The 17578-nt window shown below is 37.9% G+C and overlaps 1 protein-coding gene across 7 annotated transcripts in view; it reads right to left on the bottom strand.

Annotated features, from left to right (window-relative positions):
* The window catches only part of FAM169A (family with sequence similarity 169 member A), a 95977-nt gene that overhangs the window by 33690 nt on the left and 44709 nt on the right, over positions 1-17578 (bottom strand). For all 7 annotated transcript variants that reach the window (XM_086698865.1, XM_086698913.1, XM_086698872.1 and 4 more), the window contains 3 exons: positions 16840-16939; positions 16603-16688; positions 14327-14498 (listed from right to left, as the gene is read on the bottom strand). In XM_086698865.1, coding sequence (XP_086554991.1) covers positions 14327-14498; positions 16603-16688; positions 16840-16939 — 358 coding nt within the window. The remainder of the gene's footprint in view (positions 1-14326; positions 14499-16602; positions 16689-16839; positions 16940-17578) is intronic.

The raw sequence follows: 17578 nt of genomic DNA, 5'->3' as shown, positions 1-17578 counted from the left end.
AAAACAAAAACAAACAAAAAAAAAAAACCAAAAAACCATGATGGACTCCTTTCCTCACAACTTATAAGCAAATTAAATGCAAAAGGATTATCAACCTAAATATAAGAGCTAAAACTATAAAGCTTTAGAGGAAAAGATAGCAATAGATCTTTATCACCTTGGATTACACAAAGCTTTCTTAGATAAATACCAAAAGCAAAAGTGACAAAGAAAAAGAAGATAAATTGTATTTCATCAAAATTAAAAAATTCTGTGCTTGAGGGGCGCCTGGGTAGCTCAGTCGGCTGAGCATCTCACTTGGGCTTAGATCATGATCTTGTGGTTTCTGAGTTCAAGCTCCACATCAGGCTCACTGCTGTTGGCGCAAAGCCTGCTTAGGATCCTCTGTCCCCCTCTCTCTGCCCCTCTCCCCCCTTGAACTCCCCCAAAAATAAATATCTAAAAAAGTTTAAAGAGTGAATTTCATGATATGTGAATCTCTAAATTAACTAATGTGAAAGAAACCTGACTAAAACAAAAATGTACATAATGTAATGATTCCATTTTATGAAATTCCAGAAAAAGCAAGCTAATCTATACTAATAGATAGTTTGCTTGGGGATTCATAGTGGGCAGAAGGATGGTTACCAAGAAACGCAAACAAACTTTTGGGGATAATGGATATGGTTATTATTTTGATTGTGGTTAATAGTTTCACAGCTTGTATACATATGTCAAAACACAATAAATTATCAATTTTAAATATTAGCAATTTTTGCATGTCAGTTATACCACAATAAAGCTGAAGGGGGAAAAAACACACACACACACACATACACAAAAAAAAAAAAAAAAAAAAGACAACCCAATCTACAAATGGTTGCGTAAAGGATCTAAAAAGACATTTTTCCAGAGAAGATATATATACATGAAATGACCAATAAACACATGAAAAGACACTCAAAAATTCTTAGCCATTAAGGAAATACAATTCAGAATGATAATGCAATGCCACTTCATACTTATTAAACTAACTAAAATAAGAAAGATAGATAAAAATAAGTATTGGTGAGGATGTGGAGAAACGTGGTATATTGTTGGTGGGAATGTAAAATGGTACAATCGCTTTGGAAAACCATTTGGCAGCTCCTCAAAAGGCTAACCTTAGAGTTACCATATGATCCTGCAATTCCGCTCCTAGGTATATACCCAGGAGAAATAAAAACACATCCTAAATAAAAAAAAAAAAACCTACACACAAATCTTCACAACAGCATTATTTATAATAACCAAAAAGTGGCAACAACTCAAAAGTCCATCAAATGATGAAAGACGATATTGGTACATCCATACAAGGGCACAGTATTTGTCCCTAAAAAGGAATGAAGTGGTGATAACATTAACACGCTGCAACATGGACGAAACGTGAACAGTACTCTAAGCCAAAGAAGTCAGACACAAAAAACTACTGTGTCTGATTACATTATTGTAGGACTCCATTTATATGTCCAAAATAGACAAATTTAGAGAGACAGAAATCTAGAGACAGATTAGTGGGTGCCTAAGGCCAGACGCTGAGGGAGTTTAAAGTGACTGCCAATGGGGCGCCTGGGTGGCTCAGTCGGTTAAGCGTCCGACTTCGGCTCAGGTCACAATCTCATGGTCCGTGAGTTTGAGCCCCCATCAGGCTCCGGGCTGATGGCTCAGAGCCTGGAGCCTGCTTCCGATTCTGTGCCTCCCTCTCTCTCTGCCCCTCCCCCGTTCATGCTCTGTCTCTAAAATAAATAAACGTTAAAAAAAAAAATTAAAAAATAAATAAATAAATAAAGTGACTGCCAATGAGTACAAGGTTTCCTTTTGGAGATGACCCAAGTGATCTAAATTTGGTTAGGGTGATACTTGTACAATTTGGTGAACCTACTGAAAAAGAAACTGAATTGCATAATTTACATAGGTGAATTGTATGAAATGTGAATACTACCTAAATAAAGCTATTAAAATTTAAATAAAACAGAATAATAATTTATACCTGTGATTCCAATAAATGATTTTTAATCAGATTTTTCATGGAAACTCCCCAAAGCTGATCTTCCCTTACCAACTTTTCAGTAAACCTCATCACCACCCACCCAGCTCCTCATAGCAAAAAGTCTCTAATTCATCCTTAACTCATTTCCTTCATAGCCCATGTACAATCCATCAGAAATCCTGCAGCAGTAACTTCATAATTTATCTCAAATATGATGACTTCTACCCCATCTCCCTTGTCCAAGCCACCATCAGCTCTCACCAGGGCCTCTGTGCAACAGCCTCTTAACGAACTAAACTCAACCCCGCATCTCCTCTCCTGGTTTTTCATACAATAGAGTTAATTATTTATTTTAAACAAAACTCAGATCGCATTACACCCATGTTCAAAACCCTTCAATGGACTCTCATTACCAGAAGAAATTCAAACTCTTTCCTTGGCCTACAAGACCATTTAGGATATGGACCTGCCTCTTCTATCCCCATATCACTCACTCCCTCTACTATAGCGACTGGCCTTCTTGCTCTATCTGAAACACCCTAAACTTGCTTCTGCCTCAGGGCTTCTACGTTTCAGTTCTTTGCCTGAAAACCTCTTCACCTGAAACATCACATACCTAATCATCCCTTACTTCCTTCAGAGATGCGTATGTGGACCTTTCTATTTAAAACAGTACCTCCCACACACACTCCGTTCTTTTGTCTACTTTAGTTTTCTTCGCAGCATTGTCCACTTGTCTCTGTTCATTGCTAACTCCTCTAAAATCTAAGTTTCACAAGGAGAATTTATACAATTTTTACTATCTCTCAGTATCTCCTTCTTGCTCTTTCTCCTATTCACCTTCTTCCCCTTTCCTTCCTCCCCTATCTATATAACACTTAGAAATAATTTTTAAAAGATGAGTAACATTTGACCATATCATTCAGGGTCTATGCGTCAAATTCAAAAACAGATATTCTGCCCCAACTGAGTGCCTTTCTGTTCTCATGGAATCACCATTTCTTCTTTGTCCACCAGGAATACGTCTTCCCTCACCTTCATAAAAACTGGTTTAATGTCTCATGAAGGCATCAGTGTGTGACTGTCTCCAGAGAATGCATGCATAAAGTGAATTCTTTTTCTTTTATTAAAAAATGTTTTTAATGTTTATTTCTGCAAGAGAAAGACAGAGCACAAGCAGGGGAGGGGCAGAGAGAGAGGGAGACACAGAATCCGAAGCAGGCTCCAGGCTCTGACTGTCAGCACAGAGCCCAACGCGGGGCTCAAACTCATGAACTAGGAGATCGTGACCTGAGCTGAAGTTGGACGCGCAACCAAATGAGCCACCCAGGCACCCCTGAAGTGAATTCTAAACAAACAATGTGATTATATCTACATGAGAGATCTTGTCATACACCACTAGTCAAGTATCCTTATCACAGTCTCATCACAGCATAAATGCTCTATAAATCAGTTTTAGTAACGTTAGCTGTTTTAACAAACCAATATGGAAAGCTTAACATAAGACTCGTTTTTGCTTAAGTAACAGTCCCACATAGGTGTTAATGCAAAGTGGTTGGTTTTCTGATGCACAACCATCCAAGAAATGTTTCAGTCACCTATTGCTGCCCAACAAACCACCCCAGGGGCGCCTGGGTGGCGCAGTCGGTTAAGCGTCTGACTTCAGCCAGGTCACGATCTTGCGGTCCGTGAGTTCGAGCCCCGTGTCGGGCTCTGGGCTGATGGCTCAGAGCCTGGAGCCTGTTTCCGATTCTGTGTCTCCCTCTCTCTCTGCCCCTCCCCCGTTCATGCTCTGTCTCTCTCTGTCCCAAAAATAAATAAACGTTGAAAAAAAAAATTAAAAAAAAAAAAAAAACACCCCAAAATGTACTGGCTTAAAACAAAAACTTGCTTCATTTATCACAACTCTCACATGGTATCAGATGGGGCAATGAAACAGCTCAAAGTCCAAATGGCTTCACTCCCACAAGATACAGTGTATTAGCTTCTGAACTACAAGCGCAGCTGGGCTTACCAGCTGGGAACCTCAGTTCTCCTCAACGCAGCTGTTTGGACTTCCTCACCACATGGCAGTCTCAAAGCAGTCATATTTCTGACATAGTGACTTAGCTTCTAACAGTACAAACTTCCAGGCTTTAAGGTTTAGCACAGCGTCACTTGTGCTGCCTTCTACTGGTAAACCATGTCACAAGGCCAGCTCAGATTCAAGCAAGCTACACAAGCACGTAAATACTGGAAACTGGGTAAACTGGACTACCACAGGAACTCACGTTCTTTCTATCTTGTGGCTTCCCCACAGATGGAGAAAAGCAGTGCATCTTAACGACTTTGCTCTGTCACACATATCATTTTTCATCACTTTGGAACAACTAGTCACACAGCCCCACCTAGCTTAGCCTCAAAAGTGAGTGGAAAATATAATTCCTGATTGTGCAGCTATTGGCCAATGACTAGAATAAAGAAGATGAAGCACATATATTTAGTGGACAGTTGGCAGCTTCCGCTAACTTTCCCCTTTCTCTTATCTCCCACTAGATTAACATTTCCTTTTTAACTGTCAGGAAATCAATGAGCACATCTCAACAGATACTACCTTCCCCAGGCAGATTCCCTCCAAAGTTGTTTGGTTACTTCATGCTGCTTCCAGTAACTTATATCCTCACACCAATATTCATAAACACACACTCACTTTATACAAGCATTTTGACTGATCTCATCTTTGTTTTAAAATGACACTGATTGGGGCGCCTGGGTGGCGCAGTCGGTTAAGCGTCCGACTTCAGCCAGGTCACGATCTCGCGGTCCGGGAGTTCGAGCCCCGCGTCGGGCTCTGGGCTGATGGCTCAGAGCCTGGAGCCTGTTTCCGATTCTGTGTCTCCCTCTCTCTCTGCCCCTTCCCCGTTCATGCTCTGTCTCTCTCTGTCCCAAAAATAAATAAACATTGAAAAAAAAATTAAAAATAAAATAAAATAAAATAAAATGACACTGATCTCTGGGGCACCTGGCTGGCTCATTCATTGGAGCATGCGACTCCTGATCTCAGGGTTGAGTCTGAGCCCCACAATGGAGGCAGAGATTACTTATCACAAAATCATAAAATCATGCATCTACAAATACACTCATGCATAGATAATAAGCAGAATTGCACTGCCTTCTGTCAAAATCCACACCTCCCCCATGTGATCAAACTTCTAACTATCTCTTAGATGTCACATTGGATCATTGAACTTTACATGTCAAAAGTGAACTGAAGTATTACCAAATCCACTCCTCCTTCTGTACTCCCATCTTAACATCTTCCCACCCAGGCACCCAAGCCAAAACCCACGGAAGTCATCACTGGTTCCTCCCCTCCCCTTCGACATACAGACTGGAGTCATCATACTCTGTCCACCCAAAAATCTCCCTCAAATCTGTTTCCTTCTCTATTCCTATTGCCGCATCCCTAATGTCAGTCCTTCTTACGCCTGGACCACTAAAATAGCTCCCAATTAACTGACTTCCCTGATTTCAGAATACAATTTCCCTACCCAATCACCAAGACCTACAAAAATTATCTCACTAAAATATTTAATCATGTTACCCCTACATAAAATCGATAGCTTCTTTGCCAATAAAATTCCAAACTTTAGTATGGCATTTAAGACCTTTCACAAGGGGACCTCCATCTTTACCTCTCACCCACTCAACCCTCCCTACCCTTTAGTCCCACCAGCTTATCCAGGATGGCGTCCCAAATACACCTTCAATTTTCATGACTCTGTGCCTTCATATATTTATATCCCATTTATAAGTTTACTAAGAAGTTCTTGCCCTTCGCACCTTCTCTGCCTACTGAAAGCCACTTTTAATTATTACTTCCTCAGTGACACCTTCCTCTAGGCAAAATTTGCTGCTCCACTCTTCAGTGACTCCTGTTTGATAACTCGAATACAGTACTTACCAAACTAAATTATAAGTAGCTGTTTAATGACTATAGTTTTCTGTCTCATCCACTAGATTTTTGGTGCTTTGAAGGCAGAGGAACCCAAGACCAGCCATCTTTGTGTCTATATTGACAATGAAAGCACCCCTATATCTCCCTAATAAACAGAACCCTTATTGGAAAGCATGTGGCTTTTTAGATGGCTAGAAATTCACCTCAAAACAAAGTAGCCACTTCATTTCCCAATGACACACTTCGGGTAGCCAACAGTGGTTGAGACTTCCCCATGCCTTTGTTCATTTCCTTTAAAAAAAAAAATTATACCTAGACAGACTCAAGGCCCTACAATATAATCTCACTCCTCCAACACAAATTTCTGCTACGTTTTGCCTTTACCTACACTACCAATCTTTATCATTTTATATCACAGTTTGATGTTCCTTTAAAAACAGAAGGGCCAGGGGCACCTGGGTGGCTCAGTCGGTTAAGCGTCCGACTTCGGCTCAGGTCATGATCTCGCGGTCCGTGAGTTCAAGCCCCGCGTCGGGCTCTGTGCTGACAGCTCAGAGCCTGGAGCCTGTTTCACATTCTGTGTCTCCCTCTCTCTGACCCTCCCCTGTTCATGCTCTGTCTCTCTCTGTCTCAAAAATAAATAAATGTTAAAATTTTTTTTTAAAAAAAATAAAAACAGAAGGGCCAGAGATATGAATTTCAGTGAACAGGAGGTGAGTGATTTGCCCAAAAAAGGAGGGAAGACAACAGATCATCTCAACTAAAAGATCTAAAAATCATAAAGCTGACTAGCAAATAATGAGAGAGAAAAAAACGCTTCCATTATGAATTATTACACATGAGGGTTACAAAAACCAAACATATGTCCCTTAGTACTGATAATAAGTCCCTTTGGTAGTGACTCAACGAAATGATAGCTGTTGATTAGATTGTGCCTCCCTGATATGGTTGATTATACTTTCCAAAAATGTGGATCTTCATTTTTTTCCCCAAAAATATGGGTCTTCAAATTAGATCAAGGTGGTTCACAGTTGAAACCAAATAATAATGGCCATTTCCCAAACAGCAACCAATGACAGTGTCTTCCATTTTGTTTTTTTCTCTCAGCTCATATACGCTAAAATGTGATATCTGATTTACACAAATTTACATCTTTTCTATATCTTGACAAAGGGCAAAGTTATAAAATTTCCACTGAATTAACTACTGAATTAACAAACAGGTTTCTTGTTTTGTTTTTCACAACTACATGAGATATTTTTCATTAAGTAGTTTTCTAGTTAGCACAATGCTTTTATCATTACAGATGCTGTGAGGACTTACAAAGCTCAGGTAGAGGGCTACCTGGGTGGCTGAGTCAGTTAAGCATCTAACTTAGATTTCGGGTCAGGCCATGATCTCACAGTAGTGAGATCAAGCCCTATATCAGGCTTCCCGCTGAGCAAGGAGCCTGCTTGGGATCCTCTCTCTCTCTCTCTCTCTCTCTCTCTCTCTCAAAAAAAAAAAAAAAAAAAAAAAAGAGAAAAAAAAAGTTCAGCTAGGTTTTGTGGTAGACACTGATTAGATTCTGGAAATATAGTAAAACCCCGCATCACAAGTAACTTGGTCTGTGAATGTTTCACAAGACAAGCACCCATTTCTAATATATTTTAACTTGATAAATGAGAGCGATGTCTTGCAATACAAGTAGTATGCAACAGCAAATGCCACATGATCAGAACTGAACCAATGTTTCTTGAAATTTGCTTTGATATAGGAGTGCTCTGGATTACAAGCAAGTTTCCAGAACAAATTATGTTTGCAAACCAAGGTTTTACTGTAGTTCCTTTTTTTAAATGTTCACTTTTATTTTGGTTTTGTTTTGTTTTGTTTTGTTTTTAACATTTATTCATTTTTGAAAGACAGACAGAGACAGAGCGCAAACGGGGGAGGGCTAGAGAGAGAGGGAGGGAGACACAAAATCTGAAGCAGGCTCCAGGCTCCAAGCTGTCAGCACAGAGCCTGATGCGGGGCTCGAACTCACGGACCGCGAGATCATAACCTGAACCAAAGTCAGCCGCTTAATCGACTGAGCCACCCAGGTGCCCCTCACTTTTGTTTTTAATCAAACTTTTACATGCATACTGTTTAGAATACAACAGTCCTTTGAGACTCAAAGGAAAAAAAAGCAGTCCCATGACGGCCTCTGTGATCCATAAATATTTTCTGCTCCCCAGGAATGACCACTCTGAAACTGTTTAACTGATCTTCCTGGTATTTACTTCCATCTCTAATTAACTTACTACTTTTCTTGATGTTTCCATTCCAGGCACCATCAACAGACTTCCCAGTAAGGAAGGTGAGAGTTTACCTCTTCCACACATTTATACACCCAGTCCCAACTGCACCATAACCACACTTCTTCAGTGCCTTAAGGGCACCATTTCACTTCTTGTGCTCAGTAGCGATGAGAAATCTAATCCTTCTGATTCTTGATCCTTTGTACATATGCTTCTCTCATTCTCTGGAGATGTACAAAATTCTTTTATCCCGAATTTCTGAAATTTCATACTAAACTAGCTCAGTATGAGTCTATTTTCATTCACTGTGATGGATTCTCAATGGGTCCTTTTAACGTGGAAATGCATGTTCTATAGTTCTGAGAAATTTTCTCGAATTATTTCATTGGTCATTTCTTCCCCTCCAGTTTCTCTGTTCTCTCTTGAAACATCTATTTTTCAGACCATTCCTGTAATTTTCTTTCCTATTTTCCATCATTTAGGGTTCATGTTGTAGTTGTTCTACTTTCTGAGCAATTTCCTCAACTTTATCTTTCATACATTGTAATTCTGAATTTCCAAGAGCTCTATACACATTCTTTTAATATATCTTGTCCTCACTTCATCAGTGTAAGGACTATATTAACAGTTGTTTTGCTTTTGCATTGTCTGTCTCTTCCAAATTGCTTTAATTCTTTTTTGGTCTCTATATTTCCTATCAGTGGCTTTCCCTAACTAAGCAATTTCTTCATAGTTAGGAATGAGACATTAAAAAGCTGATTAGAGGGGCGCCTGGGTGGCGCAGTCGGTTAAGCGTCTGACTTCAGCCAGGTCACGATCTCGCGGTCCGTGAGTTCGAGCCCCGCATCGGGCTCTGGGCTGATGGCTCAGAGCCTGGAGCCTGTTTCCGATTCTGTGTCTCCCTCTCTCTCTGCCCCTCCCCCGTTCATGCTCTGTCTCTCTCTGTCCCAAAAATAAATAAACGTTGGGAAAAAAAAAAAATTTAAAAAGCTGATTAGATGTTCTGTGTGCACAGTGGTGACGGCTGACAATGAGCTTCACAGAAGGATGATCTGACTGGGACCTTTCCAAGACGAACCACTTACATTGGTATTTATAAAATTTTTTTTTCTCCGGGCACCTGGGTGGCTCAGTAAGTTAAGCATCTGACTTCAGCTCAGGTCATGATCTCTTGGTTCGTGGGTTTGAGCCCTGCATCAGGCTCTGTGCTGACAGCTCAGAACCTGAAACCTGCTTCAGCTTCTGTGTCTCCCTCTCTCTCTGACCCTTCCCTGCTCACACTCTCATTCTCTCTCTCTAAAACAAACACTAAGAATTTTTAAAAAAAGAAAACAAAACAATTTTTTTCTCTTGGCCACTTCAAATTCCTCAAACATTTTTGCTCATGTTGTAACCTTAAAAACTTTTTGAAATATCACGTATTCACACATCTTTGGTAACATCTAAAATTTTCTTAAGTTTCTATAATTTCAAGGATAGAATTTCTATCATATTACCAATATCAACTTCTAAGAAACTATCATAAAAGTTTTAAACTTACAAAATCTTGCAAAAATACAGAGTCCAATATACCCTTCATCCAGCTTCCCCTAATGCTAACTTCTTACAGTATCAAAGTACTATTATCAAAACCAAGAGATGAATATTGATAAAATACTATTAACTAGAACCTTATTCAAATTTCACCACTTTTTCCACTACTGCCTCTTTTCTGTTTCCAAATCCAATCTAGGATTCCATACTGGATTTCGTTTAATATGTCTTCAGTTCTCATCTTTGATAATTCCTCCACCTTTGTCTTTCATGATCTTGACACTTCTAGAAATTACTGATCAGTTAGTTTGTAGAATAACCTTCAATTTGGCTTTGCACATGTCTTCTCATTATAAAATTAAGGTTATGTGTTTTGGGCAAAAATACCAAAAATCATGTTATGCCCTTTTCAGGACATCAGAGATCAGGAGTCCATGATATTGACAGGTGTTACTCCTGGTGATATTAACCATGATTTATTAGTTAACAGAGTGTCTGCCATGATTCTCTATGTAAATGTACTATTTTTTCCCTTTACAATTAATAATATTAAAGATAAAAATTATATCACTTTAATAAATCTATCTAACGGACCCTAGAAACTATTAACAATTTGATAACCGTTATCATCCCCTTAACTGTTCCTTTACTATTGAACTAACCATTCCTTAACACTCAAAAATGTTATGATGTTCCTTTTTCTCCTTGAATTTCTATTTCTCTTATATGTATTCTACAGAATGTTATCATCATGTAATGTACTTTTATTCTTGGATTATATACTTGATTATTCAACTGTTTTTCAGTGCAAAAACATACCTGTACACAAATATAAATTTTTAAAATTTCTTGTGACCATACAGTTCTAATTATAAAACCAAAATAAATTTTGGGTTATTATCATCATCAATAATAGTACACAATGGATCAAAACATAAATGTACTCTACATATGGAAAATTACTTATTAGGTGAAAAATAAAATTTTACTCAAAATGTATCTTCAATGAAATAGATGTATCTCACTTTTTCTTTTTTGGTTTATAAGTCCATTAATGAATATTACTTACTACCAGAATGAGACAAGGTTCAGCGCTAATCCTATTCCTTTTTTTTTTTTTTTTTAATTTTTTTTTTTTCCAACGTTTATTTATTTTTTGGGACAGAGAGAGACAGAGCATGAACGGGCGAGGGGCTGAGAGAGAGGGAGACACAGAATCGGAAACAGGCTCCAGGCTCTGAGCCATCAGCCCAGAGCCCGACGCGGGGCTCGAACTCACGGATCGCGAGATCGTGACCTGGCTGAAGTCGGACGCTTAACCGACTGCACCACCCAGGCGCCCCTTTTTTTAATAGATAAAAATACTCAATAACTATAGAAGGGACCAGAAAATCTTTTGTTATAATGATGTTATTAAATTCTGTGAATTCCCTTTGAGTTATGTTCCAGATTTCACACAACAAGCTACTGTAAAAAACTACTTTTAATAATGACATCTCCATAACCCCAAAACCATACAAACTCTAAGTCTCCCACAGTGATCTCTGTACTTCAGACAAAAAAAAAATTATACATTTCTTAAATTTCATTACACTGTAATAGGATTTGACTTCATAAACAGTCAAATCCTATTATATATATAAAACCTTTTATATACACATATAAATATATATATAAGCATATATAAATATATATCCTTATATATAAATATATATAAATCCTTATATACATATAAATATATATAAATCCTTTTTATATATAAATACATATGTAAATCCTTTTTATATATAAATATATATGTAAATCCTTATATATATAAATACATGTAAATCCTTATATATATATATATGTATGTAAATCCTTTTAAATGTGTATATATACTTTTATATACATATATATAAATATATATGTAAATCCTTTTAAATGTATATATATACTTTTATATATATATAAATATATATATAAATCTTTTTATATATCAAAACTAATTTTATATCCCAACAAATATCCCAATATACCAATATGCTATTTTAACTTAAAAATCATAAAGAGTAATATCATAAGGCTTTCATTCAATACATATTTGTTTAATAAAGATTTTATCTTTTTGTTACTGGGAGTTTTTTTCCTGATACATAGATTATGAATACTTCTATCAGAAAGTGTTTTAGTGGGAATGCAAGCTGGTGTAGCCACTCTGGAAAACAGTCTGCAGGTTCCTTAAAACACTAAAAATAGAACTACCCTACGACCCAGCAATTGCACTACTAGGCATTTGTCCAAGGGCTACAGGTGTGCTATTTCAAAGGGACACATGCACCCCCATTTTTATAGCAGCACTAGCAACAATAGCCAAAGTATGTAAGGATCCCAAATGTCCAACGATGGATGAATGGGTAAAGAAGATGTGGTATATATATACAACAGACTATTACTCGGCAATCAAAACAAATGAAATCTTGCCATTTGCAACTACGTGGATGGAACTGGAGGGTATTATGCTAAGTGAAATTAGTCAGAGAAAGACAAAAATCATATGACTTCACTCATATGAGGACTTTAAGAGACAAAACAGATGAACATAAGGGAAGGGAAGCAAAAATAATATAAAAACAGGAGGGGGACAAAACAGAAGAGACTCACAAATACGGAGAACAAACTGAGGGTTACTAGAGGGGTTGTGGGAGGGGGGATGGGCTAAATGGGAAAGGGGCACTAAGGAATCTACTCCTGAAATCATTGCTTCACTATATACTAACTAATCTAGATGTAAACTTTAAAAAGTAAAAAAATAAAGTTAAATTACAAAAAAAATAAGTAAGAAAATAAAAAAAATAAAATAAAAAGAAAGTGCTTTAGTATTTGTTTTGAGCAATTTTTCCAAAATATTTTACACCTGGGTTTCCTTTAAAAAAAAATAATAGTTTCAGACTGAATTAAATGGTTATTAATTCAAAGTCTGGTATAAGCACACCTAATTTCATTGTTATCTGGTGGATGGATGAGAGCCATAACTTAAAAGTGGGAAAGAACTAAAATAAATAGTAAGGAGGTAATGCAATTAGTAGAAAATTGCGGAAGGTGCTAAAAGTGGTAGACAAGTGGCACCTGAAAACTCCAGGATATGATATTTAGTTAACTACCAGAACAAGCAAAACTAGAGGCCAGGTCACCGAGGAGAGAAGGAGCCCAAATGCGCATGAAAAAGGAAGAGAAGCACGCTCCTGGAATCAGGTACTGATCAGAAACACTCAAAGAGCAATGTTATGCCCTTTAACTGTGTGCCTTTCATCTAAACGAAAGCTCCAAATAAATAAGTATAAGCTAATATGTGCTCCAAATGTCTATGAGCTAGTTCCAAACTTGATCAGACCAAAAAAAAAAAAAAAAAAAAAAAAAAAAAAAAAAAGAGCTAAATCTGGAAGGTGTGAAATGTAAAAAAGACCAAAAATTAATCTGAGTGTTCTCTATGAAAGGTCTTCCGGTCAAGGTACAGAACAGGCCGACTTTGCTATGTGGTGGGTATATACGTATACACAGATCAAGCAAGTTAGAGCTTTGTGGCTTCAGTACCTCCAGGGAACTGAAACAGCAGGAAAATAGGTAAAGCAAAATGAAGTGGCACCCATCTTTTAGGAATAGGGTATAGCTAAGTCTTAGGATCAAAAATCCAAACTTCAGGGGTGTCTCGGGGGCTCAGTCTTGGTTAAGTGTCCAACTCTCAATTTCGGCTCAGGTGATGATCTTGCAGTTTGTGAGTTTGGGCCCCACATTGGGCTCCAAAATGACAGTGCAGAGCCTGCTTGGGTTCTCTCTCTGCCCCTCCCCTGCTTGTGCGCTCGAGTGCTCGCTCTCTCTCTCTCTCTCTCTCTCTCAAAATAAATAAACAAACTTTTTAAAAAATCCAAACTTCAGAAGATTAACAATTTCAAAGCTGTCTAAATTCTCAAAATATATTGTTTTTCATGGTAATTAGCAAAGCTGCCTTTAATAAATCAGGCTTAATCACTTGTGTGAGGCAGACAGAGGCCATGCATTTGGTCCACAGGTAGAGAGTGGTTTTAAAAGGAGCCTGTAATGGTGACAGCAGCAGGAATCAAACAACCACCTTAAATTAAGGGAAGGGTGATAGGTACTAAGGAAGGACTTGTGATGAGCACTGGGTGTTGTATAAGTGAGGAATCACTGAACTCTACTCCTAAAACCAATATTGCACTGTGTGTTAACTAACTAAAATTTAAAGGTGGGGGGGAGGGGAGAGGGAGAGAGAGAAGGGCATGGTAAGAAGTCAAGACAGCCAAATCAGAGGCTCAAAGTACACCTCTCTTTACACATGTGTACAAATCTTACCCTCTGTCAAACGTTTATTTTTGTTTTGTTTTTTTTCAAAAGACTTTCCTAACAATCCTCTTTTACATAGAAAGGTAGAATCAAAGTACTCCTAAGAAATACTAAGTAAAATCACCTCAATTTAAACTCTAAAGAGTAATTTAAAAGGATACGGATACAGTTGGGGTCTAAAAAGGAAGCTTCCATAATATGTAGTTTAAATAACTTTTAAAGACTCACCTGTAGGCTTAACTGAATAAAACCCAATGGCCTCTCCTTTCTTCCACAGAATCTTAGCATAATCAGTACTGCTATGGCACAGGAATGGTATCTCATTTCTCTCCATTTCCTGTTTTCTATAAATAATTCGATTCAGAACATACAGTACCACTCTCTCCCCAAGAGTTCTCACCTGGAAAGAGAGTCAGACACAGGCACAACAGTTATGATATGCATTCAGAGATGCTATCCACCTTGCTCCCTGCTTCCACACCTCATACTGGCATGCACAAAGCACTTTAAATACACTAATAATGATTTCTTAAACTTATCATCACAGTAAAAGTGATGATAAGAGTAACCATTCATGCCAACAACAATCCATTTCTATAGACACATAGGCATGGACATAGTGCCTCTCAGCAAAATTCTAAAACAGGAAAAACTAATTTCCAATGTACCAATGATCTAGCCATCTCTTCCTTAGCGCTCAACTGTTTTGTTTCTGCTACCAGCTGCCCAGACCCAGGCTACCTCTACTGCTTCAGTTCTTTTCACCCCATTCCAGTCTCAATATTAAATAAAAAAGAAAAAAAGAAAAAGAAAAAAGAAAAAAAGAAAGCTTCCTGTTATCCTCTAGATCTTTAAGAACCCCATTACCTTACTTGATGAGGAAATCCATAATTATGTTCCTAGGAAAGGAATCTCTCTCATTTTTTCCAGGTAAAATGTTCATTTAACAGTCATGTCTATAGTTAGACAACTATAAGAAACACCCACCTCACCCCACATACATACCCACAGACCCTTCTGCCAGATCAGATGAGTGATGACAGTGGTACCAGGCAAGTCTGATAAAAAACAAACTTGGGGCAGTCACAGAATGGAAACAGAGCCTCACTTCCTACATGCAGGGTTACCTGGTCACAGGGACCACTCACCAACTTTCTGACATCAAACAATGGGGTTTTCCTCCCACAGACATCTTTCACCACTAAAAACAAGAGTATATACTACCCATAAAGTATTTCTCCTCAAGTCTCCTTGAAGAAAAACAAGAGTGCCCTATAATTAGGTGAGTGAAGAAAAAAAGCATTAATGCATATACCAACACTCCTCTCAAAACTAAACAAAAACCCTTAACTATACTACATAGTAGGAGAGGTCAGATACCAAACAACACACGAAATGACAAAGCTCACTTGCTTTCCAGGCAACCCATTCCTTCCTTGAACAGCTCTGACCAGTATATAATTCTTCTTTATACTGAGTTGACTATAGCCAAAGACTGTACTTTGATACTCTGGAGCCATACAGTCTAAAAATAATTGAAGAGAGCCATGACATTCCCCTAAATTCCTACCACAGGAACATAGGAACGAATGAAAGAAAGGACTGATCTAATGCAATTTTGGGTACTTTTGCCATTCCAGTTCTCACTCTTGAAATGCTCCAGATCCTTATCATCTCTCTTCCCACTGGGGCTTGAAGATACTACAGACATAAACACTGAAGATACTGTTATAACAATCGGGCTTTGCTATATAAACTTCAGTTCTTGTATTAGCTTTTTTGTTTACCTTCATTTTACTTCTAATTAACTAAAGCCCAATCGTTTTCATATGCGTTGTTTTAGCTTATTCTTCACGGTGTACATGTGCAGTTATTTTTTTGAACCTATGGGTAATTACTTTTCATCATGTTAGATCCTCTTTGTTTCTTAATTCTGCCTTTCAGAGCCTGGTTCTCCCATTCAGCACTGTGGCATGCAGAATTCAGGTCATCTATGTCTTCCTCGAAGGAAATGAGAAGATGGTGACGAGGACAGAAAAAAAGGGACAGAGCCTGGAAGTATGCTAGTGAGGATCTCCCTCCTATTCCACTGTGTAGAGCACTTGAATAGACCACCTGAAATGGGCCTACTGATAGGCAAGGTTCCTGGTCAGTCTCTCCTAGAGGCAGAGAACCTAAGCAAACACACGGAGGGAACTAGGTTTTTCTCTACCCTATACAGAAATCAGAAGCTGAAGCCAATACAGGTAACTACCGTTCAAGTAACCCATAGAGACTCACTCTTCATCACTCAATTCTCAGATATATTCAGAGCCACATAAAACTGAGGAAGCCCAATCAGAGTACCAGCTTTATCAAAACAATGAAACTTTAATCATCTAATACAACCTGGTCATACTAAAATGGAGAAGTGCTCAATAACTTTAAGAACTATCAATGTTTAATGGGAAACAAACTGTGAAATGGCCTCAAAAGAAACACTTTTAAATACAGGATCTTGTTACCTGCTTAAGCCCTTCTCTAGAAGGGACAGATGTTTTCACAATATCATCAATAGCCCACCACTGATCAGCAAGGTAAAGTGCCACAGCTAAAAATAGAATAAATGATTATTAACATTTAAGTCTTATAGCATACAATATTACTATTTAATAAGGTTTATACAGATAAATATATCTACACTTTATAATACAAGGTGGCCCCATTTATTAAGCAAAAAAAAAAAAAAAAAAAAAAGGTACCTGTGAGTGAGTCCTCAGGTGCGAAGAGAGCAAGAATTTTCTCAGTCTGATCTCCACCATAAAGAGGTACAAAGCCTACATTGGACAGGCTAATAGGAATCTGAAATGACAAGTGAGTAAAGATTAGTGAAAAGTCTATTAAGAAAATATAGGACAAAAACAACATGCTTCTACCAAAAATATTAAACTTTTCCTACATTAATGCTAATTATGTAATTTCATAGAAGGTATTTCTCGTGTCAAAAAATTATATCAGAGCGTCCGACTTCAGCCAGGTCATGATCTCGCGGTCCGGGAGTTCGAGCCCCGCGTCAGGCTCTGGGCTGATGGCTCAGAGCCTGGAGCCTGTTTCCGATTCTGTGTCTCCCTCTCTCTCTGCCCCTCCCCCGTTCATGCTCTGTCTCTCTCTGTCCCAAAAATAAATAAAAAACGTTGAAAAAAAATTAAAAAAAAATTATATCAGACTTCCCTTTTGGAAGCATTTTATTATCTTCGGGGACAAAAAACTGAAGTTTATTTCAATAAATATTATTATTGTACATTAGCCACAGATACGAATAAAAACAAAGGCATGATATGGTACATATAAACTCATTAAAAAAAAGACACTAGTTTATTATCTGTTACACAATTTCACGGGGGAAAAAAACTCCATTTTTAAAAACTTTTTTTTTAACGTTTATTTATTTTTGAGACAGAGAGAGAGACAGAGCATGAACGGGGAAGGGGCAGAGAGAGA

Source organism: Puma concolor, chromosome A1 (assembly GCF_028749965.1).
Source record: "Puma concolor isolate L17-30 chromosome A1, mPumCon1.1.hap2, whole genome shotgun sequence".
In the NCBI taxonomy this organism is placed as follows: Eukaryota; Metazoa; Chordata; class Mammalia; order Carnivora; family Felidae; genus Puma; species Puma concolor.
The sequence above is the reverse complement of the archived record's forward strand: the minus strand, read 5'-3'. Positions and strand labels throughout refer to the sequence as shown.